The sequence below is a fragment of the Zosterops lateralis genome, assembly GCF_965231275.1.
Source record: "Zosterops lateralis genome assembly, chromosome: 32".
Classification (NCBI taxonomy): Eukaryota; Metazoa; Chordata; class Aves; order Passeriformes; family Zosteropidae; genus Zosterops; species Zosterops lateralis.
In genome coordinates this window covers 1700656-1723714 of record NC_139792.1, presented here as the reverse complement: position 1 = coordinate 1723714, position 23059 = coordinate 1700656, and the positions used below count along the sequence as shown (strand labels likewise).

At 63.5% G+C, this 23059-nt stretch overlaps 3 protein-coding genes across 3 annotated transcripts in view; 2 read left to right on the top strand and 1 right to left on the bottom strand.

Moving 5' to 3' along the window:
* Positions 1-174: 174 nt before the first annotated feature.
* CNPY2 (canopy FGF signaling regulator 2) lies at positions 175-5337 on the top strand. The gene is made up of 6 exons (XM_083881216.1): positions 175-227; positions 1259-1405; positions 2714-2829; positions 2906-3103; positions 3193-3289; positions 4887-5337. Exons 2-6 carry the CDS (start codon positions 1279-1281, stop codon positions 4928-4930), a joined length of 582 nt encoding a protein of 193 aa, XP_083737342.1. The 5' UTR covers positions 175-227; positions 1259-1278; the 3' UTR covers positions 4931-5337.
* A 905-nt stretch (positions 5338-6242) lies between these two features.
* Positions 6243-20924, top strand: CS (citrate synthase). The gene is made up of 11 exons (XM_083880941.1): positions 6243-6378; positions 9225-9272; positions 10686-10793; positions 11446-11511; positions 12358-12489; positions 14027-14215; positions 14293-14492; positions 15338-15467; positions 16487-16588; positions 17878-18087; positions 19505-20924. The coding sequence occupies exons 1-11, from the start codon at positions 6325-6327 to the stop codon at positions 19673-19675; spliced, it is 1410 nt and encodes a 469-aa protein (XP_083737067.1). The 5' UTR covers positions 6243-6324; the 3' UTR covers positions 19676-20924.
* Positions 20856-23059, bottom strand: part of COQ10A (coenzyme Q10A) — a 9239-nt gene continuing 7035 nt past the window's right edge. The window contains exon 5 of the mRNA XM_083880951.1: positions 20856-21302. Within this exon, the coding sequence (XP_083737077.1) occupies positions 21135-21302 (168 nt within the window). The 3' untranslated portion in view covers positions 20856-21134. The remainder of the gene's footprint in view (positions 21303-23059) is intronic.

Here is a 23059-nt window from a genome sequence, read left to right as displayed (position 1 = left end):
GCCTGTTCGCGGGACATCCCCGCCGCCGCCCCCGGAGCCGCCCCGGCTGGTCCGACCGGTCCGACCGGCTCCGCCACCCTGCCCGGCCCTGCCGTGCCCCGCTCCGAGCCGCCGTGCCCCGCGGCTGTGCGGGCCCGGGGGGCGTGCCGGGACAGGCGGCGCCGCGGGCAGCCCCGGGGCGGCCGGGCCGTGAGGGGGGCTGAGGGAGCGGGACGGGAGAGCGGCCGGTCCGTGAGGGGGGCGCGGGGCCGGGCCCGGGGCGAGGGATGGGGGAGCGGGACGGGGCCGGGCCCGGGATCAGGGGGCTCCGGGGATGGCGATGGGCTCGGCCTTGGGGGCGAAGGGCTCCTCAGGGCCGTGAGGGTGTCCCTGAGGGAAGGGGGCTCTGTGGGGTCTGCCCTATAGGGGAGGGGGCTCTGTGGGGTCTGCCCTATAGGGGAGGGGGCTCTGTGGGGCTCTGGACTGTGGTCCGTGGAAGAAGAGGATCTATGGGAGTTCTGGGCTCTCCCTATAGGGGAGGGGTTTCTGGATTCTGCCCTGTAGGGGAAAAGCCTCTACAGGGGCTCTGGGGTCTGCCCTATAGGGGAGGGGGCTCTGTGGGGTTCTGCCCTATAGGGGAAAAGGCTCTGTGGGGGCTCTGGGATCTGCCCTATAGGAGAGGGGGCTCTGTGGGGGCTCTGGGGTCTGCCCTGTAGGGGAAGAGGTTCTATAGATGCTCTCTGGGCTCTGCCCTATAGGGGAGGGGGCTCTGTGGGGCTCTGGGTTCTGCCCTATAGGGGAAGGGGCTCTGTGGGGTTCTGTGTTCTGCCCTATAGGGGAGGGAGCTCTGTAGGGGCTCTGCCCTATAGGGAAAGGGGCTCTATAGATGGTCTCAGGGCTCTACCCTATAGGGGAGGGGGCTCTGGATTCTGCCCTACCGGGGAGGGGGCTCTGTAGGGACTCTGCCCTATAGGGGAGGGGGCTCTGGGCTCTGCCCTATAGGGGAAAAGGCTCTGTAGGGGCTCTGCCCTATGGGGGCGGTGGGTTCTGTAGGGGCTCTGTGCTCTGCCCTATAGGGGAGGGGTCTCTGTGGGGTCCCTGTGGGGTCCAGGGGCACTAACAGCACTCAGAGCACACACAGGAACGCCCTGGCTGCAGCCCTGTGCGGATCCAGGCTCTGTAGGGACCGAGACATCCCCGAGGGCAGGGACGGGCCTGGGGTGACACGAGGCGTGGGGACAGCAGAGCCACCAGCTCTGGAACTGCCCTGTGCCCACAGGTGACAGCGGAGCCCTGGGGATGAGGGGCTGGATCCCAGGAATCTCTGGAGCTCCAGGGATGAGGGGCTGGATCCCCCTGGCCCTGGCCTTGGCGTCGCTGCTGCCCGCGGCCGGAGCCCGCCGCAGCCAGGACCTGCACTGCGGAGGTGTGGGGGACACGGGGGACACAAGGGACAGTGGGGGACTCAGGGGACAGTGGAGGACACAGGGGACAGTGGGGACAAAGAGGGGACAGTGAGGGACATGGGGGACAAGTAGGGGACAGTGGGGGACAAGGAGGGGATGGTGGGGGACAAGGAGGGGACGGTGAGGGACATGGGAGGGACAATGGGGGACATGGGGGGGGACAGTGGGGAACACAGGGGACAGTGAGGGACAAGGGGGGAGCAGTGGGGGACAAGGAGGGGACAGTGGGGGACACGGGGGACACAGGGATCAGTGGGGGACAAGAGGGGACAGTGGGGGACATGGGGGACACAGGGATCAGTGGGGGACAGGGGGGGCAGTGGGGGACACGGGGGACCAGATGGGATGGGACAGGATAGGGGGGACAGGGTGTGGCAGAGGGGACAGAGTAGGACAAGGGGAACAGTGAGAACAGGGCAGGCCAGGCTGGGAAAGAGGGAAAAGGGAGGACAGGGACAATGGGGATGGGATAGGACAGGAGAACAGTGAAATGAGACAGGGCTGAACAGGGGGACAGGGAGAGAGGACACAGCAAGACCAGAGTGGCACAGGCCAGGGTGGTGGCACAGGGCTTGGAGTTCTCCACTGGGATCAGCTCAGGGACAGGCTGAGGGTCCCCAGGGCACAGGGACTCCTCCACTGGGATCAGCTCAGGGACAGGCTGAGGGTCCCCAGGCCACAGGGACTCCTCCACTGGGACCAGCTCAGGGACAGGCTGAGGGTCCCCAGGGCAGGGGGGCTCCTCCACTGGGATCAGCTCGGGGACAGGCTGAGGGTCTCCAGGCCACGGGGACTCCCCCACTGGGACCAGCTCAGGGACAGGCTGAGGGTCCCCAGGCCACAGGGACTCCTCCACTGGGATCAGCTCAGGGACAGGCTGAGGGTCCCCAGGGCACAGGGACTCCTCCACTGGGATCAGCTCAGGGACAGGCTGAGGGTCTCCAGGCCACGGGGACTCCCCCACTGGGACCAGCTCAGGGACAGGCTGAGGGTCCCCAGGGCAGGGGGGCTCCTCCACTGGGATCAGCTCGGGGACAGGCTGAGGGTCCCCAGGGCACGGGGACTCCTCCACTGGGATCAGCTCAGGGACAGGCTGAGGGTCCCCAGGGCAGGGGGGCTCCTCCACTGGGATCAGCTCGGGGACAGGCTGAGGGTCCCCAGGGCACAGGGACTCCTCCCTGCACACCCTCCCCTCCACCCCAGTCTGCCCCAGTCACACCAGTCTGGCTCTGGGCAGCCACAGACACATCACCAACATCCCCCCGCAGCCTGCAGGGCGCTGGTGGACGAGCTGGAGTGGGAGATCTCCCAGGTGGATCCCAGAAAAACCATCCAGATGGGCTCGTTCCGCATCAACCCCGACGGCAGCCAGTCGGTGGTGGAGGTGAGTCCTCCCTGCTGTCCCCACTCCCCAGGGACACCTCTGGGGACACCTCTGACCCCTTTTCCGTGCCCTCCAGGTGCCCTACGCCCGCTCAGAGGCGCACCTGACGGAGCTGCTGGAGAGGGTGTGCGAGAAGATGAAGGAGTACGGGGAGAAGGTGGACCCGGCCACGCACCGCAAGAGCTACGTCCGCGTCCTCTCCCACGACGGCACCAAGATGGACCTTTCCGGCGTCAAATTCGATGGGGATGTCACCTCCAGCTTGAAATTTGCGGTGTGTGAGGGCACAGTGGGGTCTTTGGCGGGGTTTTTGGGTGTTTCAAGGGTTCCTGTGGGCTGGAATTGTCACTGGTGTCGCTGCAGTGCGAGAGCATCGCCGAGGAGTACGAGGACGAGCTGATCGAGTTTCTCTCCCACGAGGCTGAGAACGTCAAGGACAGGCTCTGCAGCAAGAGGACGGGTGAGATGGGGGGCTCAGGGGGGCTCTGATGCTGATCCCGGGGTCGTGGCTGCTCCCTTGGTGCTGGGATGGGCTTGAGATGAGGATGGGATGATGAGATGGTGAGATGATGAGATGCCAGCCCAGAGCAGGAGCTGTTCCTGGGGGTCTCTCCTCCTCTTCTGGGGGTCTCTCCTGTTGTTTTGGGGTCTCTCCTGTTGTTCTGGGGTCTCTCCTGCTCTTCTGGGGGTCTCTCCTATTCTTCTGGGGGTCTCTCCTACTCTTCTGAGGGTCTCTCCTGTTGTTTTGGGGGTCTTTTCTTCTCTGTCAGTGCTGGCATGGGAGGAGATGCTGACCCAGAGCAGGGTCTGTCCCTGGGGGTCTCTCCTGCTCTTCTGGGGGTCTCTCTTGCTGTTCTGGGGGGTCTCTCTTGCTGTTCTGGGGTTCTCTCCTGCTCTTCTGGGGGTCTCTCCTGCTCTTCTGGGGGTCTCTCCTGCTCTGTCAGTGCTGGCATGGGATTTGCTGCCAGCCCAGAGCAGGGTCTGTCTCTGGGGATCTTTCCTGCAGTTCCAGAGAGTTTCTCCTGCTCTTCCAGGGGCTGTATCTGCTCTGTCAGTGCTGGGATGGGATTTGCTGCCAGCTCAGAGCTGGGGGTGTCCCAGGGGGTCTCTCCTGCTGTTCTGGGGGTCTCTCTCCTGCTGTCTGAGAGTTGTGGCTGCTTCTTTGGTGCTGGGATGGGATTTTCTGCCAGCCCAAAGCAGAGAGGACCTACAAGTTCTTCCCCAAATCTCAGCCTGGGCTCTGCTGGCACTGGGGTGGTTTTTTTTTTTTTTGGGATGCTGGTGCTGAGCCAGGGCAGCTGCTGTGCTGACTCTGTGACCTCTCCTGGCTCATCCAATGGCCCTGTCCCCGTTCTGGGGCTATTTCCAGCTCGCAAACACCCAGGTCAGGCCATGATGTGACCTTTGGGCCACTCCAGTGCTGGACGGGGCCCTGGACGGGGCCAGGGCAGGTCCTTTTGTACCTGGCACAGCCACCAGAGCAGTGCTGAGCCCCTGGACATCCTGAGGGTCTCCACAGCTGCTCCTGGGGCTCCTCCTGCATCCAGGGGGCCAGAGCAGGGACAGGCCAGGCCAGGCTGTGTCCAAACAGCCACGTTTGTCATTAACCAGGGGACAAAGCCAGGGAAACGCTGCTGGCCCCGGCTCAGGTCACAGCGGGGACTGGACCTGGTGTGGGGACAGGAGGGGACAGGGCAGCACTGAGGGTCCCATGGGGCTCTGACGTGTCCTGGGGGTCCCAGAGGGCTCTCATGTCCTGGGGGTCTCATGGGGCTCTGATGTGTCCTAGGGGTCCCACAGGGCTTTGATGTGTCCTGAGGGTCCCACGAAAGTATCTGTGTCCTGGGGGTCTCGTGGGGGTCTGTTACATCCCGAGGGTCCCACAGGGCTCTGTCTGTGGAAGGTCCCACAGCTCTGTCCTATCCTGGGAGTCCTGTGGGGCTGCAGCACACCCCAAAACTTCCACAGGGCTCCTGAGGGTCCCCCAGGGCTCCCCCACACCCTGAGGGTCCCCCAGGGCTCCCCAACACCCTGATTGTCCCCCATTGTCCCCACAGACCTGTGTGACCATGCGCTCCACATCCCTCACGACGAGCTGTGACTGGAACAGCGCCTGGGACGTCCCCAGGACCCTCCAGGACGTCCCCAGGACCCTCCGGGATGTCCCCAGGACCCTCCAGGATGTCCCCAGGACCCTCCAGGACGTCCCCAGGACCCTCCAGGATGTCCCCAGGACCCTCCAGGACATCCCCAGGACAGATGGATCTGCCAGGACCTCCACGGCCCCGCAGCTGCTGCCTCACCCCGTCCTATTTATTCCCCGTTTGGGGACACCGGGATGGCCACCACGGGGCCAGGACATTTCAGGGACATTCCTGCCCCGCTGCCAGGGGACACAGGGAGGACATCGGGGCTCAACCCCCCCGGGGTGGGGGTTTGGGGACCCCCCTCCCTGCTGCAGGCAATAAAGGGGCTGTGGGCCCACCTTGAGGGCAGTTGTGGTGTGGTGTGAGTGTGGGGTGGGGGACAGCAGTGTCCCCAAGTGTCCCCAGCTCTGTTCAGGGCAGTTCTCCCCCTGTGGGGCAGGGACAGCACTCAGCTCTGTGTCACTCTGTGTCACCCCCCAGCCCTGTCACTGTGGGGGCACCATGGGGGTCCAGCCCCTCCACTGTGGCTGGTCACTTCATGTCACCCTGTGTCACCTCACCAGGGGGGTTCTGGCTCTGATCTCCCACCTTGTGTCATCCCACCCTGCACTGAGAGCGCCCTGTGAGGGTTTCTGTCACCCTGTGTCACCTCACCAGGGGGGTTCTGGCTCTGATCTCCCACCTTGTGTCATCCCACCCTGCACTGACAGCGCCCTGTGAGGGTTCCTGTCCTCTCTGCCACTGCCTGTGTCACCCCATGTCACCTGTCCAAGGTGCAGGAGCTGCGGGGGCAGCTGGCACCCGTTCCCCCGTGTCACTCCACGCTGTCACCCGTTGTACCAGGGCCAGTAGGACAATGTCCTCAGTGGGGACGGTGACACGCCACTCCCCGGTGTCACCTCTGTGCCACAGCCCCGTCACCTCGAGCCACCGTGGCCACATGCAGGGTGACGTCATGGCCTCTGGTGAGCTCACACCGCCCTCCCGAGTGCCCTGTGACGTCACGCACTTCGGCCTGTGACGTCACCCGAGGGGGCGGGCACCCCGCTCACCCCACCCCTCCTCCCGATCAGGCGAATGCCGCGGCCACCTATAGCCCGCGCCCCCCGCCGCTTCATTAGCATAACCCCGCCCCTCTCTGCGCCGCTCGGCCAATCGCGATCCGCCCTGCCCCGCGCGGGGGCGGGGCTATGCTAATGACCAGCGCCGCGCTCCGTCCCGCCCTCACGTCGAGGACCCCCGGCCGCCGCCGCTCCGGCCCCGCTCCCGCCCCGCTCCCGCCGCCGGTCCCGGCCCCGCTCCCGCTCCCGTTCACTCCCGGCCTGTCCCGTCCTTTCCCGGTGCCGCCATGACGCTCCTCGCCGCCGGCAGCCGGGCGGCCGCGCGCCTCCGCGGGCCCAAGGTGAGCGCGCCCGGCCCGGCCCGGCCCGGCCCGGCCTCACCGCGCCTTAAAGGGGCGACGCCGCGGGGGGAAGGGAGAGCCGGGTGAAGGGGGGGGGGGGGGTCCGGTTCTTAAAGGGGCGATGCGGGGGGGGGGCGCTGCCTTAAAGGGGCCGCGCGGCGGAGGAGGGGAGGGGGATCAGTGGGATTGTCACCGGGATTGGGATCGGGATTCGGGATCGGGATTGGGATTGGGACCGGGATCGGGATTTGGGGCGCGGCGGCAGCACGTGGTGGGAACCTGAGCCGGGCGCTCCCGCCGTGGCCTTTTCCCAGCCGGGGGCGCCGGGAGGGGCTCGGGGGGGCTCCGCCGTTGTCTCAGCCCCCGCCGTTTCCCCGCGTTGGGTCTGGGGGGTCCCGGAGCCCCGAACCGGCGGTGGGAGATGGAGATGGAGGCGGGGATCTCCCCTTCCCTTCCCTTTTCTTCCCCCCCGCCCTTCCCCGCCGTCCCGGTGCCGTAGAGGACACCGGGGTCACAGCCAGGGGGGTCCCCCCGCCGGTCCCGGCCCCCGGAGCGCCCCCGGCCCTGTTTGCCTTGGCCGCGGGCCCGGCCTTTCGTAACGGGGCCGTATCGACCGGGCGATATTTTGGGATATTGGCGGTGCCCCACTTGGCGCTGATCGCACACTCCGGGGTCCGGCCCTGATCCTCCTCCTCCTCCTCCTCCTCCCTTCGGTCTGAGCCCGCACCCCCAAACCAGGGAACCCCCTCACCCCCCACTGAGGATCCCCTGCACCCCCCAAACTGGGGATCCCCCCCAAACCGGGGAACCCCCAAACCGGGGAACCCCCAAACCGGGGATCCTCCACACCCCAAAACCAGGGAACCCCCCACCCCAAAACCAGGGAACCCCTGCACACCCCAAACCGGGGAACCCCCTCACCCCCCACTGAGGATCCCCTGCACCCCCCAAACTGGGGATCCCCCCCAAACCGGGGAACCTCCAAACCGGGGAACCCCCAAACCGGGGATCCTCCACACCCCAAAACCAGGGAACCCCTGCACACCCCAAACCGGGGAACCCCCTCACCCCCCACTGAGGATCCCCTGCACCCCCCAAACTGGGGAACCCCCAAACCGGGGATCCCCCACACCCCAAACTCCCCACACCCCCCAAACCGGGGATCCCCCCACCCCCCCAAACCGAGGATCCCCCACACCCCCAAACCAGGGAACCCCCCCACCCCAAACTGGGGATCTCCTGCACCCCCAAACCGGGGATCCCCCAGAGGGTCCCAGTGTCCCCCCAGACCCCCCCCCAGTGTCACCGCCACCACCTGTGACCTTGAGCCCAGTGGCACCTCGGTGACAACCCCCAAAAGGAGGTGACAACAGGGGAGGTGACAGCGGCCGCCTTGACCTTGGGGCTTCCTGCCGCCTCCTCCATTGTTCCTCCGCCGCTTTTCCCCCTCCCGGAGCCGCCTGTTGCGGGGGGACACCGGGCACAGCCACCCCCGGCCCTCCCGGGGACCCCCTGGCCGGGCTGGGGGCTCTGGGGGGTCTGGGGGACACCCGGGGGGGGGTTTGTGCAGCGAGGCCCCCCCGCAGCCAATGGAAAAACCGAGTCATGTTCTGGCTCTGCCGCAGGCGCTGCTGCAGCTCCGGGGCCTGGGGATGGCTGGGTGTCCCCTGGTGTCCCCTCTGGTGTCTCTTGGTGTCCCCCTGGTGTCCCCCGGTGTCCCTCTGTGTCCCCCTGTGCCCTGGGGATGGCTGAGTGTCCCCCTGTGTCCCCCCTGTGTCCTGCAGGGCGGGACAGGCGCGGTGTCCCCTGTCCCAGCTGCTCTGCCAAGCCCGGGGTGTCCCCCTGTGTCCCCCCGGTGTCCCCCTGGTGTTCCCTCTGTGTCCCCCCTGGTGTCCCCCTGACGTCCCTCGGTGTCCCCCGGTGTCCCCTGGTGTCCCCAGTGAGGCAGGACAGACACGGTGTCCCCTGTCCCTGCTCTCTGCCCGGCCCAGGGTGTTCCCCGGGTGTCCCCTGGTGTCCCCCCTGTGTCCCCCGGTGTCCCCTGGTGTCCCCAGCGAGGCAGGACAGACACAGTGTCCCCTGTCCCTGCTCTTTGCCAGGCCCAGGGTGTTTCCCCAGGTGTCCCTCCTGTGTCCCCTGGTGTCCCCCGGTGTCCCCTGGTGTGCCCAGCAAGGCAGGACAGACACAGTGTCCCTTGTCCCTGCTGCTCTGCCAAGCCCAGCGTGTTCCTCTGGTGTCCCCCCGGTGTCCCCCAGTGTCCCCTGGTGTCCCCAGCGAGGCAGGACAGGCTCGATGTCCCCTGTCCCTGCTGCTCTGTCAGGCTCGGGATGTCCCCCCGGTGTCCCCCCTGGTGTCCCCTGGTGTCCCCCAGTGTCCCCCGGTGTCCCTGGTGTCCCCAGCGAGGCAGGACAGGCTCGGTGTCCCCTGTCCCTGCTCTCTGCCCGGCCCAGGGTGTTCCCCGGGTGTCCCCGGAGTTCCCCGCGGTCTGGTCTCTCCCCACGCGTGGGCGAGGAACAAAGTTCGGATTCCCCGGCTCAGGAAAACCGCGGCCGTGCCTTTGGCCGGGCCGGGATCCAGGAAAGGGAAAAAGGCAGCCACAATTCCCTGTGCCAGGTGTGGCCTGGAGGGCAGCACGGGGCTGATCCTGGCTTGATCCTGGCTTTAAACCCAGCTTGATCCTGATTTGATCCCGGCTCTGATCCCCGTGGGCGAGGGAGGCGGCTCCAGACACGGCGTCCTTGGGAACGGGGGAGTCTCAGCTCCTGTCCCAGGGCTGGGGGGGCCCCCAAAAGAGGCTCTGCCCTGCCCTGGTGACAGGGGGGTCTCTGTGTCCCTTGTCCCCACAGAATGCCCCGTGTGTCCTGTTTGCTGCTCGCCACGCCAGCGCCGCCACGGTAAGGGGGGTCCTGTCCTGTGGCCCCTGTGCTGTCACCTGTGGCCACCTCTCCTGAGACCTCTCTGCAGGGGGAAGCCCCTCTCTTGTCACCCCCTTTCCTGTCCCCAGCTCTATTGTCACCCCCTTTCCTGTCCCCAGCTCTATTGTCACCCCCTCTCCTGTCCCCAGCTCTGTTGTCACCCCCTCTCCCATAACTCCTTCTTCTGTCACCTTGCCCTGTCACTTCTCCAATGAAAGTTCTCTTTCCTGCCACGCCCTTTCCTGTCACCTCTTTGCTGTGGCTTCCTCTCCTGTCACCTCTTTTCAAGGAGGGGACTCTGTCTCATCACCCCCTCTCCTGTCACCCCCTTTTCCTGTCCCTTTTCTCTGAGGGGAGCCCCCTGTTCTGTTGCCCCTTTTCCTGTCACCCCCTTTACTGTCCCCACCTCCCCAAGGGGAGCCCCTGTTCTATTGTCCATTCTCCTGTCACCCCCTTTCCTGTCCCTTTTCTCCAAGCGAAGCCCCCTATTCTATTGTCCCCTCTCTGTCACCCCCTTTCCTGTCCCTTTTCTCCAAGGGGAGCCCCTGTTCTATTGTCCATTCTCCTGTCACCCCCTTTCCTGTCCCTTTTCTCCAAGCGAAGCCCCCTATTCTATTGTCCCCTCTCTGTCACCCCTTTTTCTGTCCCTTTTCTCCAAGGGGAGCCCCTGTTCTACTGTCCCCTCTTCTGTCACCCCTTTTCCTGTCCCCTCTCTCCAAAGGGAGGCCCCTGTTCTATTGTCCCCTTTCTGTCACCCCTTTTCCTGTCCTCTCTCCCCAAGGGGAGCCCCTGTTCTATTGTCCCCTCTCCTGTCACCCCCTTTCCTGTCCCCTCTCTCCAAGGGAGGCCCCATTCTATTGTCCTCTCTCTGTCACCCCTTTTCCTGTCCCTTTTCTCCAAGGGGAGCCTCCTGTTCTGTTACCCCTCTCCTGTCACCCCCTTTTCCTGTCCCTTTTCTCTGAGGGGAGCCCCCATTCTATTGTCCCTTCTCCTGTCACCCCCTTTTCCTGTCCCCTCTCCCCAAGGGGAGCCCCCATTCTATTGTCCCCTCTCTGTCACCCCTTTCCTGTCCCCTCTCTCCAAGGGGAGCCCCCATTCTATTGTCCTCTCTCTGTCACCCCTTTTCCTGTCCCCTCTCTCCAAGGGGAGCCCCTGTTCTATTGTCCCCTCTCTGTCACCCCTTTTCCTGTCCCTTTTCTCTAAGGGGAGCCCCCCATTCTATTGTCCCCTCTCTGTCACCCCTTTTCCTGTCCCCACCTCTTTTGTCACCCCCTTTCTCACCACTGCTCTCCAAGGGGGGTCCCCTCTCCTCTGTCACTCTGTCTCTTGTCACCCCCTGGGTTGTGACACCTTTGTGTCCCCTCCTCTCACGTCCCCGTCCCTCGTCCCCAGAACCTGAAGGACGTCCTGGCCAACATGATCCCCAAGGAGCAGGCCAAGATCAAGAGCTTCCGGCAGCAGCACGGCAACACGCCCATCGGCCAGATCACCGTGGACATGGTGAGTGTGCGGCCGCCAGGGCTGTGACAGGGCCACCAGCGCCACGCCAGGGCCACCACGGCCATGCCAGGGCCACCAGGGCTATGCCAGGGCCACCATGGCCATCGGCCAGATCACCGTGGACATGGTGAGTGGGAGGCCACCAGGGCCACTCCAAGGTCACCACAGCCATGCCAGGGCCACCATAGCCACACCAGGGCCACCACGGCCATCGGGCAGATCATGGTGGACATGGTGAGTCTGCGGCCACCAGGGCTGTGACAGGGCCACCAGGGCCACACCAAGGTCACCATGGCCACGCCAGGGCCACCACAGCCACACGCTGGGGCCACCACGGCCACACCAGGACCACTATGGCCATCGGGCAGGTCATGGTGGACATGGTGGGTGTGTGGCCACCACAGCCATGCCAGGGCCACCAGGGCCACTCCAAGGTCACCATGGCCACACCAGGGCCACCACGGCCACGCCAGGGCCACCACAGCCACACCAGGGCCACTATAGCCATTCCAGGGCCACCACGGCCACGCCAGGGCCACCACAGCCACACCAGGGCCACCACAGCCATCGGGCAGGTCACAGTGGACATGGTGGACAGAGAGGCCACTGGTCCCCACCACCCCCCTCACCGTGCCCTCCCGGCCCCCTCCAGGTGTACGGCGGCATGAGGGGCATGAAAGGGCTGATCTACGAGACCTCCGTGCTGGATCCTGACGAGGTACGGCCTGTCCCACCCCATCCCACCCCATCCCACCCCATCCCATGGGTCCCACCCATCCCAAATCTCATTCCATCAATCCTATCCCAGTGGCTCCATCCCACCCCAGTGACCCCATCCCATCCCAGTGACTCCATCCCATCCCAGTAACCCCATCCCACCTCAGTGATCCCATCCCATCAATTCCACCTCAGTGACCCCACCCCATCCCACTGATCCCATCCCATCATTCTCATCTCAAATCCCACCCCATCGGTCCCATCCCAATGATCCCACCCCAGTGATCCCATCCCATCCCATCAATCCCATCCCAAATCCCATCCCATCAATCCCATCCCAGTGATCCCATCCCACCCCAGTGATCCCATCCCATCAATCCCATCAATCCCACCCCAGTGATCCCATCCCATCAATCCCATCCCAAATCCCATCCCATCCCAGTGGCCCCACCCCATCTCAGTGATCCCACCCCATCAATCCCACCCCAGTGATCCCATCCCAGTGACCCCATCCCATCCCAGTGACCCCATCCCACCCCAGTGACCCCATCCCATCCCAGTGATCCCACCCCACCCCATTCCAGTGATCCCAGTGACCCCATCCCATCTCAGTGATCCCCTCCCACCCCAGTGATCCCATCCCACCCCATCTCAGTGATCCCACCCCATCCCAGTGACATGATCCCACCCCAGTGATCCCACTCCACCCCATCCCACCCCAGTAACTCCATCCCACCCCAGTGACCCCATCCCATCAATCCCATCCCAAACACCATCCCAGTGATCCCACCCCAGTGACCCCACCCCAGTGACCCCCCCGGTCCCGCTGACGCCCCCGTCCCCGCAGGGCATCCGTTTCCGTGGCTACAGCATCCCCGAGTGCCAGAAGAAGCTGCCCAAAGCTGCGGGGGGAGAGGAGCCGCTGCCCGAGGGGCTCTTCTGGCTGCTGGTGACAGGAGAAATCCCCACCCAGGAGCAGGTACAGCCGGGATGGGCTGGGAAAACACCTCGGGGTGGGGTCCTGCAGTCCCCCAGCCCCACAGATCAAGGGTGGGAACTGGGGTTAAGGTCAGAGCTGGGGTTGGGGTTGGATCTGGGACTGGGGTCAGGGTTGGGGTTGGGGTTTAGGAGTGGGATTGGAGCTGGGAATGGGACTGAGACCAGGGTCAGGGTCAGGGCTGGGGTTGGGGTCAGGTCTGGGATTGGGGTTTAGGGCTGGGCTCAAGGTCAGGGCTGGGATTGGGTTTAGGGCTGGGCTCAGGGTCAGGGCTGGGCTCAGGGTCAGGGCTGGGATTGGGGCTCAGGGTTGGGATTGGGCTCAGGGCTGGGATCAGGCTCAGGGCTGGGATCAGGCTCAGGGCTGGGATTGGGGCTCAGGGCTGGGATTGGGGCTCAGGCTCAGGGCTGGGATTGGGGCTCAGGGCTGGGATTGGGGCTCAGGGCTGGGATTGGGCTCGGGGCTGGGATTGGGATAAGGGCTGGGATTGGGCTCAGGCTCAGGGCTGGGATTGGGGCTCAGGGCTGGGATTGGGGCTCAGGGCTGGGATTGGGCTCAGGGCTGGGATTTGGGCTCAGGCTCAGGGCTGGGATTTGGGCTCAGGCTCAGGGCTGGGATTGGGGCTCAGGGCTGGGATTGGGGCTCAGGGCTGGGATTGGGATAAGGGCTGGGATTGGGGCTCAGGGCTGTGGGATTGGGGCTCAGGGCTGTGGGATTGGGGCTCGGGGCTGGGATTGGGCTCGGGGCTGGGATTGGGGCTCAGGGCTGTGGGATTGGGGCTCAGGGCTGGGATTGGGGCTCAGGGCTGTGGGATTGGGCTCGGGGCTGGGATTGGGGCTCAGGGCTGTGGGATTGGGGCTCAGGGCTGGGATTGGGGCTCAGGGCTGGGATTGGGCTCAGGGCTGGGATTGGGCTCAGGGCTGGGATTTGGGCTCAGGCTCAGGGCTGGGATTGGGCTCAGGCTCAGGGCTGGGATTGGGGCTCAGGGCTGGGATTGGGGCTCAGGGCTGGGATTGGGATAAGGGCTGGGATTGGGGCTCAGGGCTGGGATTGGGGCTCAGGGCTGGGATTGGGATAAGGGCTGGGATTGGGGCTCAGGGCTGGGATTGGGGCTCAGGGTCAGGGCTGGGATTGGGATAAGGGCTGGGATTTGGGCTCAGACTCAGGGCTGGGATTGGGCTCAGGGCTGTGGGATTGGGGCTCAGGGCTGGGATTGGGCTCAGGGCTGGGATTGGGATAAGGGCTGGGACTGGGGCTCAGGGCTGGGATTTGGGCTCAGGCTCAGGGCTGGGATTGGGCTCAGGGCTGTGGGATTGGGGCTCAGGGCTGGGACTGGGGCTCAGGGCTGGGATTGGGGCTCAGGGCTGGGATTGGGCTCAGGGCTGGGCTCAGACTCAGGGCTGGGATTGGGCTCAGGGCTGGGCTCAGACTCAGGGCTGGGATTGGGCTCAGGGCTGGGCTCAGACTCAGGGCCGGGATCAGGCTCAGCACCAGTCTCAGCCCAGGTGTGTCCCCACAGGTGACCTGGCTGTCCCGCGAGTGGGCCAAACGCGCCGCCCTGCCCTCCCACGTGGTGACCATGCTGGACAACTTCCCCACCAACCTGCACCCCATGTCCCAGCTGAGCGCCGCCGTCACCGCCCTCAACAGCGAGAGCAAGTTCGCCCGCGCCTACGCCGAGGGCATCCACCGCGCCAAGTACTGGGAGGTAACGGGAGAATCCACCCGATTTTGGGGTGCAGGAGGGGTCAGGGGACACGATCTCACCCCTCTCTGCGTCCCCAGTTTGTGTATGAGGACGCCATGGATTTGATCGCCAAGCTGCCCTGCGTGGCCGCCAAGATCTACCGCAACCTGTACCGCGAGGGCAGCGGCATCGGGGCCATCGACCCCAACCTCGACTGGTCCCACAACTTCACCAACATGCTGGGCTACACCGACCCCCAGTTCATCGAGCTGATGAGGCTCTACCTCACCATACACAGGTGGGCAGGTGGTGGCTGCACCTGGAGCGGGTGGGGAGGTGGAGCAGGTGGAGATTTGGCTCCTTTCCCAACCCCTTGGGGGATCAGGGAGTGTCACCAGGAGTGTCACCAGGAGTGTCACCAAGAGCAGGTGGGGCCAAACCGGCCCCACTGGCCTCTTGAGGTGTCTTTCTCTGCCTCAGACTCCTCCACAGTGAAGGGTTTGGTGGCAGGATGAACCTCACCCACCCCTCTGAGTTCTTGTCTTGCTTGAAGGAGTGAAGCAACAGCAGCAGGAAAAATGAGGAGGCTGTTCTGGGTTAACTGCTGGCTTTATTCATCATTTATTTATTTATCTGCCCCAGCAGAAGCAGCAGGGGGGAAAAAAGTCTTTTTTTGAAACCCCCTGAATGCAACATTTTTTATTGGGGGGAGGAACTCAAGGATGGGTTTAACTGGGGACAAATCAGGGGCAAAAGGCTCTCTGGATAAATGACATATATTGTAAAAAATTAATAACTCGGGTGGGGAGACAGCTGAAGTCTTGTCCAATCACTTGGGAGTTTTTTTTTTGGAACTTTCCAGACTTTTGGAGAGACCCCAAAGTGACAGACAAGGCCCAGGGGCTGGAAAACTTATAACTGATACATAACTGGGTTTGGGATGAAATCAATAAGGGTGGAACATTGGGCAAACCATTATAACTTATAAAAATGAACTTAACACAAGGAACAAATACACACATAAAACTGATAAAACCAAACCCACACCACTCCACTGGCCTGCCTGGAGATGCTGTGGGAGGGGAGGGGTGAGGTGTGGCTGGGCTGGGGCAGTTCTGATGGCCCCCTCAATCCCCCTGGCAGTGACCACGAGGGAGGGAACGTCAGTGCCCACACGAGTCACCTGGTGGGCAGCGCCTTGTCCGACCCGTACCTGGCCTTCGCCGCCGCCATGAACGGCCTGGCCGGGCCCCTGCACGGGCTGGCCAACCAGGTGGGCACTGCTGCCTGGCTGTGTGTCCCTCTGCCTGCATGTCTGTGTGTCCTTCTGCCTGTCCTGTGTGTCCCTCTGCCTGGCTGTGTGTCCCTCTGCCTGTCTGTGTGTCCCTCTCTTTGTCCAGTATGTCCCTCTGCATGTCTGTGTGTCCTTGTTCCTGTCTGTGTGTCCCTCTGCATGTCCTGTGTGTCACTCTGTGTGTCCTGTGTGTCCCTCTCCCTCTTTGTGTGTTCCTTTCTCTGTCTGTGTGTCCCTCTCCCTGTCCATGCATCCCTCATGCCTGTCCCTCTCCATATTGGTTTGTCCCTTCCCCATCCGTGTGTCCCTGTGTCCTTTTGTCCCCCATCCCCCTGTCCCCCTGTCCCTCTGTCCCTGTCCCCATGTCCATCTGTCCCCATGTCCCCTTGTCCCCATGTCCCTCTGTCCCCATGTCCCCGTGTCCTCATGTCCCCATGTCCCTGTGTCCTCGTCTCCATGTCCCTGTATCCCCATGTCCCTCTATCCCCATGTCCCTCTGTCCCCATGTCCCTCTGTCCCTGTCCCCATGTCCCCGTGTCCCCATGTTGCCATGTCTGTCTGTCCCCATGTCCCTCTATCCCCCTCTCCCCATGTCCCCCTGTCCCCGTGTCCTCATGTCCCTGTGTCCCCATGTCCCTCTGTCCCTGTGTCCCTGTATCTCCCTGTCCCCATGTCCCTGTGTCCCCCTGTCCCCCTGTCTATCCCTGTCACTCTGTCCCTGTCCCCTTGTCCCTGTGTCCCCATGTCCCCATGTCCTCATGTCTGTCTGTCCCTGTCCCCATGTCCCCGTGTCTCTGTGTCCCTGTGTCCTTTTGTCCCTCTGTCCCCATGTCCCTGTGTCCCCATGTCCCCGTCTGTCTGTCCCCCTGTCCCTGTCTCCATGTCCCTCTCTCCCCATGTCCCCCTGTATCCATGTCCCTGTCCCCCTGTCCCCCTGTCTGTCTGTCCCCCTGTCCCCCTGTCCCTGTCCCGGTCCCGGCTCACCCCTGTCCCCGCAGGAGGTGCTGCTGTGGCTCACGGACCTGCAGAAGGAGCTGGGCAAGGAGGTGTCTGACGAGAAGCTGCGGGATTTCATCTGGAACACGCTCAACTCGGGCAGGGTGAGCCTGGGGCCTGCTGGGGCTGGGGGCTGCAACGGGGCCAGGGTGGGCTCTGAGACCCCCGGCCCTGGGGGGGGAAGGCTGGGGCTGGGGCTGGGAGGCTGCAATGGGGCCAGGGCAGGCTCTGAGACCCCCGGCCCTGGGGGGGGAAGGCTGGGGCTGGGGCTGGGGGCTGCAACGAGGTCAGGGCAGGCTCTGAGACCCCCAGCCCTGGGGGGGGAAGGCTGGGATTGGGGCTGGGGGGCTGCAATGGGGCCAGGGCAGGCTCTGAGACCCCCAGCCCTGTGGGGGGGAAGGCTGGGGCTGGGGGCTGCAACGGGGCCAGGGCAGGCTCTGAGACCCCCGGCCCTGGGGGTGGAAGGCTGGGGTTGGGGCTGGGGTCAGGGTAGGGGCTGGGGGGCTGCAACGGGGGCCAGGGCAGGCTCTGAGACCCCCCCAGCCCTGGGAGTGGTGCAGGTAGAAGGCTGGGGTTGGGTTTGGGGTCAGGATTGGGGCTGGGATTGGGGTCAGGAGTGGGATTGGGGCTGGGATTGGGACTGGGGCTGAGGCTGGGATTGAGGTTGGGATTGGAGTGGGATTGGGGTTGGTGTTGGTGTCAGGATTGGGGCTGGGGTCAGGATTGGGGTCAGGATTGGGGCTGGGATCAGGGTTGGGGTTGGAGTCAGGATTGGGGCTGGGGTTGGGGCTGGGGTTTGGGGTGGGATTGGGGCTGGGGTCAGGATTGGGGCTGGGGCTGGGACTGGGATTGGAGTCAGGATTAGGGCTGGGGTTGGAGTCAGGATTGGGGCTGGGATTGGAGTCAGGATTGGGGCTGGGATTGGGGCTGAGGCTGGGGTTGGAGTCAGGATTGGGGCTGGGGTCAGGATTGGATTGGGGCTGGGCTTGGGGTCAGGACTGGGGCTGGGGCTGGGATTTGGGTCGGGGTCAGGATTGGAGCTGGGGCTGGGTCTGAGGCTGGTTTTGGGTGTGGGATTTGGGCTGGGGTCAGGTCTGGGTGTGTCTCTGGCTGCCCCAGCCCAGCCCTGACCCCCATCCCCAGGTGGTGCAGGTGGAAGGCTGGGGTTGGGTCTGGGGTCAGGATTGGGGCTGGGGTCAGGATTGGGGTGAGGATTGGGGCTGTGTGTCTCTGGCTGCCCCAGCCCAGCCCTGACCCCCATCCCTCAGGTGGTGCAGGTGGAAGGCTGGGGTTGGGTCTGGGGTCAGGATTGGGGCTGGGGTCAGGATTGGGGTGAGGATTGGGGCTGTGTGTCTCTGGCTGCCCCAGCCCAGCCCTGACCCCCGTCCCTCAGGTGGTCCCGGGCTATGGGCACGCTGTGCTGCGGAAGACGGACCCTCGCTACACCTGCCAGCGGGAGTTTGCCCTCAAGCACCTGCCCAAGGACCCCCTGTTCAAGCTCGTGGCGCAGCTCTACAAGATCGTCCCCAACGTGCTGCTGGAGCAGGGCAAGGCCAAGAACCCCTGGCCCAACGTGGACGCCCACAGCGGGGTCCTGCTGCAGGTGAGCTGGGGTCCTCTGTGCCTTTCCTGGCTGTGTCTGTCCCTCTGTCCATCTGTCCCTTTCCCTGTTAGTCTGTCCTTTTATCTGTCCCTGTGTCCCTTTCCATATCCCCTCTCCCTGTCCTGTCTGTCCCTTTCCCTGTTAGTCTGTCCTTTTCCTTGCCCTGTGTCCCTTTCCTGGCTGTGTCTGTCCCTCTGTCCATCTGTCCCTTTCCCTGTTAGTCTGTCCTTTTATCTGTCCCTGTGTCCCTTTCCTGGCTGTGTCTGTCCCTTTCCTGGCTGTCTGTCCTTCTGTCCTGTCTGTCCCTTTCCCTAGCTTTGTCCCTCTCTCTGTCCTATATGTCCCTTTTCTGTCCCTGTGTCCCTCTCCCTGTCCTGTCTATGTGTCCCTCCTCCTGTCAATGTGTCCCTCTCCCTGTCTGTCCCTGTCCCTGTCCTGTGTGTCCCTCTCTGTGTTCTCCTTCCTGTGTATGTCCCTGTCCCTCTCCCTGTCTTGTCTGTCCCTCTCCTGGTCCATCTGTCCCTCTTCCTGTCCATGTGTCCCCCTCCCTGTCAAAGTCCCTGTCCCTGTTCTCCTTCCTGTGTGTGTCTCTGTCCATCTGTCCCTCTCCTTGTCCCGTCCATCTCTGTCCCTGTCCCATCCCTCTCCCTGTTGGTCCCTCCCTCTCCCTGTCCATTTGTCCCTCTCCCTGTGTCCTGGGTGTGTCCTGGCTGTCCCCTGTCCCCGTTGTCCCTGTCCCCTGGGGGTGTCCGGGCTGTCCCCTGTCCCTCTCTCTGTCCCCTGGGGGGTGTCCTGGCTGTCCCCTGACCCCGCTGTCCCTCTCCCTGTGCCCTGGGGGTGTCCTGGCTGTCCCCTGTCCCCGTTGTCCCTGTCCCCTGGGGGTGTCCGGGCTGTCCCCTGTCCCTCTCTCTGTCCCCTGGGGGGTGTCCTGGCTGTCCCCTGTCCCCGTTGTCCCTGTCCCCTGGGGGTGTCCTGGCTGTCCCCTGACCCTCTCTCTGTCCCCTGGGGGTGTCCTGGCTGTCCCCTGTCCCTCTCTCTGTCCCCTGGGGGGTGTCCTGGCTGTCCCCTGACCCCGCTGTCCCTCTCCCTGTGCCCTGGGGGTGTCCTGGCTGTCCCCTGTCCTCTGGGGGTGTCCGGGCTGTCCCCTGTCCCTCTCTCTGTCCCCTGGGGGTGTCCTGGCTGTCCCCTGTCCCTCTCCCTGTGCCCTGGGGGTGTCCTGGCTGTCCCCTGACCCTCTCTCTGTCCCCTGGCTGTCCCCTGACCCCGCTGTCCCTCTCCCTGTCCCCTGGGGGTGTCCTGGCTGTCCCCTGACCCTCTCTCTGTCCCCTGGCTGTCCCCTGACCCCGCTGTCCCTCTCCCTGTCCCCTGGGGGTGTCCTGGCTGTCCCCTGACCCCGCTGTCCCCGCTGTCCCCGCAGTACTACGGCATGAAGGAGATGAATTACTACACGGTGCTGTTCGGGGTGTCGCGGGCTCTGGGCGTCCTGTCTCAGCTCATCTGGAGCCGGGCGCTGGGATTTCCCCTGGAGAGACCCAAATCCATGAGCACCAAGGGGCTGATGCAGCTGGTGGGCTACAAATCCGGGTAAAGAAGGGACGGGGACAGGGCTCCCCCAGGGAACGCCGCGCTGCCGGGCCCGGCCCGGACGCCCTCGGGGCTGAACCCCCCTCGGGACCCCCCAGCTGCTCCCCCTCCCCTCCCACCCAGCCTTGGGGAGGGGCAGAGGCAGCCCTGGGGGTCTCCCCCACCTCTCACCCCACACCCAGAGCTCTGGTGGGGTGGGGGAGGCTCCTGTGCCCCCTCCCCACCCCAGCGGCTCTCACTGCGCACACTGGGAGCCCCCCCCGGGTTCCCCACACTTGGGGGGCTCCCCACACTTTGGGGGGCTCCCCACACTGCTGGGCTGGGGTGGGGGGGTTCTGGTGGAGTCTCAGGGGGGTCTCAGCCCCCCCAAGCCCCCCGAGAGGGGTTCAGTCCAGCCCCGTGTCCAGCCCCCCCTGCAGGGACTCGATACACTCCTCCCCGGCCGCGCCCCCTCCCCGTGTTTGTGTGACCCCCCTGTCCCCCTCCCACCTGCCTGAAGCCCCCTGGAGCCAGAGCTGGGACCCCTCCCCACCTCCTTCCCCCCCGGCTCCTCGCAGCTCTCGGGCACTTCTGTACAAACAACGACAAAAATGCAAAATAAATGTTTTTATTAACAAACACCCCCTTCTCTCCCCTGGGCTCCCCCCACTCCCTTCTCTGGGTTTAGGGGGTGGTGCCCCCACCCCACCCGGGGGTCCTGCATTGTCCCAGCCTGATTTGGGTCTGGGGGAGGTCCCACCATGCAGCCCCCAACCCTTTAAAATCCCCCCTCCCCAAATGAGGAGCAGGAGGCCGCTGACCCTTGGAAAATTCTCTTTATTGTCCCGAGCCAGGGTGGGCTCAGGGGGGCTCAGAGAGCCCCTCACACCCCCCTGGGTGTTGGGGGGTCTCTGGGGTGGGGTGGGGACCTTGGGGGTCCCTGCAGAGGGTGCTGGGGGTGGGGGGTGGCAGGGGGGGGCAGCCCCCTCCCCACCCTGTGCGTGTGGCTTGTGCAAAGTGTGCTACGTCTTGGGGGGCTTTGGGGGGGCTTGGGGGGCTCCTCCCTGCGCCGGCTCCTTCCCTTTTCTTCCTGGAAGAGCTTTTGGGGAGGGGGATCAGGGAGTTTTTCCCCCTCCCCATAGAGCACGGCGGGGCCCAGGCACTGGAGCTGCCCCCCATTGGGACCCTCCGGCCTGGCTGAGGAGTTGGGAAAAAAAACCAAAAAAAATCACAAAAAAAGGGTTAAAAAAAAAAAAAAAAAAAAAAAAGAAAAACCTAAAAAGAAAAATCAACCAACCAAAAATTAAAACCCCAAATCAGCTGCAAAAAACAACCAGGGAGTCCAATGCAGCATCTCCCGGGACCCCCCTTTGGGATTTGGGGGCGTCGAGGCAACAGCAGCGACAAAAAAACGCACTTGAATAAATATTATTTGGGGGGCTCTGGGGAGGGGATGGGGCTGGGCACAGTCCCTGGGGAGCCCCTCACGTCTGGTGCACCTCGTGGAACATCAGCTCCCGCGGGATCCGCGTCTCGGGCCCGAAGGTTTTGGCCGCCCGGCGCTCGAAGGCCGCCACCATCTGCTTCACCACCTCGTCAAAAAACACCGTGGCCAGCTGGGAGTGCAGCAGAGAGCGGAACTCGAACGAGATCTGAGGAGCAGGAGGAGAAGAGGAGGATGAGGAGGAGAAGGAGGAAGAGAAGGAGGATGAAGGAGGAGGAGAAAAAGGAGAATGAGGAAGGAGGATGAGGATGAGGAAGATGAGGGAGGAGGATGAAGATAAGGAGGAGGAGGAGGAGGATGATGATGATGAGAAGGAGGAGAAGAGGAGGAGGATGAGGAAGAAGGAGGAGGATGAAAATGAGGAAGAGGAGGAGGAAGGAGGAGAAGGAGAAGATGGAAAAGAAGGAGAAGGAGGAGAACAGGTGAGGTGAGGCAGGTGAGGAGGATGAGGAGAAGGAGAAGGAGGATGAAGAGGAAGGAGGAGGAGGAGAAGAGAAGGAGGAGGAGGAGGAGGATGATGAGGAGCAGGAGAAGAAAGAGGAGAAGGAGGAGGATGAGGAAGGAAGAGGATGAGGAAGAAGGAATGAGGAGAAGGAGGATGATGAAGATGAGGAGAAGGAGGAAGAGGAAGGAGGATGAGGAGAAGAAAGGAGGAGAAGGGGAAGAGGAGGAGGATGAAGATGAGGAGGAGAAGGAGGATGAGGAAGGAGGAGGAGAGGAAGGAGGAGGATGAAGAGTAGGAGGAGGAGGAGAATGAGGAGGAGGATGAGGAAGGAGGAGAAGGGAAGGAGAAGGAGGAGAAGGAGGATGAGGAAGGAAGAGGAAGAAGGGAGAAAGAGGAGAAGAGGAGGAGGAGAATGAAGATGAGGATGAAAGGATGAGAAAGAGGAGAAGGAGGAGGAGAATGAAGATGAGGATGAAGAGGATGAGAAGGAGGAGAAGGAGGAGGAGAATAAGGAGAAGGAAGAGGAGGAGGAGGAGGAGGAGAATGAAGATGAGGAAGAGGATGAGGAGGAGGAGGATGAGGAAGGAGGAGAAAGAGGAGAGAGAAGGAGGAGAGGAGAGGAGGATGAAGATGAGGAGGAAGATGAGAAGGAGGGAAGGAGGAGAAGAGTAAGGAGTGGAGAGAGGAAGGAGGAGAAGGAAGAAGAGGAGGATGATGAAGAAGAAGGAGGAGGAGGAGGAGAAGGAAGAGAAAAGGATGAGGATGATGAAGATGAGGAGGAGGAGAAGGAAGGAGGAGAAGGAGGAAGATGGAAGAAGAGGAGGAGAAGAGTGAGGTGAGGCAAGTGAGGATGAGGAGAAGGAGGAGGAGAACATGAGGAGGAAGAGGAGGAGGAGGAGAAAAGGAGGAGGAGCATGAAGATGAGGATGATGAGGAGAAAGAGGAGGAGGAGGAGGAGGAGGAGAAAGGAGGAAGGAGGAGGAGAGGAAGGAGAAGAAGGAGGAGAAGAGGGGAGGAGAAGGAGGAGGATGAGGAGGAGGAGAAAGAAGAAGAGAAGAGAGAAGGAGGAGGAGAGGAAAAAGGAGGAGGATGAGGAAGGAGGAGGAGAAGGAGGAGAAGAAGGAAATGAAGGAGGATGAGGATGAGAAGAGGAGGAGGATGAAGAGGAGAAGGAATGAGGAGGAAGAAGGAGGAAGAGGAGGAGAAGGATGAGAAGGAGGAGGAGAAAGAGGGAAGGATGAGGAGAAGGAGGATGAAGATGAGGAGAAGAGAAGGATGAGGAGAGAAGGAGGAGGAGGAGAAGGAGAATGAGGAAGGAAGAGGAGGATGAGGAAGGAGGATGAGGAGAAGGAGAAGAGGAGATGAGGAGGAGAGGAGGAGGAAGAGTGAGGAGGAGGAGGAAGGAGGGGAGGGAGGGGGGGGGTGGGGAAGGGGGGGGGGGGGAAGGGGGGGGGGGGGAG

Coding starts and splice junctions, on each gene's coding strand:
- CNPY2 (XM_083881216.1), top strand. CDS start 1,279: ATGAGGGGCTGGATCCCAGGAATCTCTGGAGCTCCAGGGATGAGGGGC. Junction 1,406..2,713: donor CCAGGACCTGCACTGCGGAG/GTGTGGGGGACA, acceptor ATCCCCCCGCAG/CCTGCAGGGCGCTGGTGGAC. Junction 3,290..4,886: donor GCTCTGCAGCAAGAGGACGG/GTGAGATGGGGG, acceptor TTGTCCCCACAG/ACCTGTGTGACCATGCGCTC.
- CS (XM_083880941.1), top strand. CDS start 6,325: ATGACGCTCCTCGCCGCCGGCAGCCGGGCGGCCGCGCGCCTCCGCGGG. Junction 11,512..12,357: donor CCGTGCTGGATCCTGACGAG/GTACGGCCTGTC, acceptor CCGTCCCCGCAG/GGCATCCGTTTCCGTGGCTA. Junction 18,088..19,504: donor ACAGCGGGGTCCTGCTGCAG/GTGAGCTGGGGT, acceptor CTGTCCCCGCAG/TACTACGGCATGAAGGAGAT.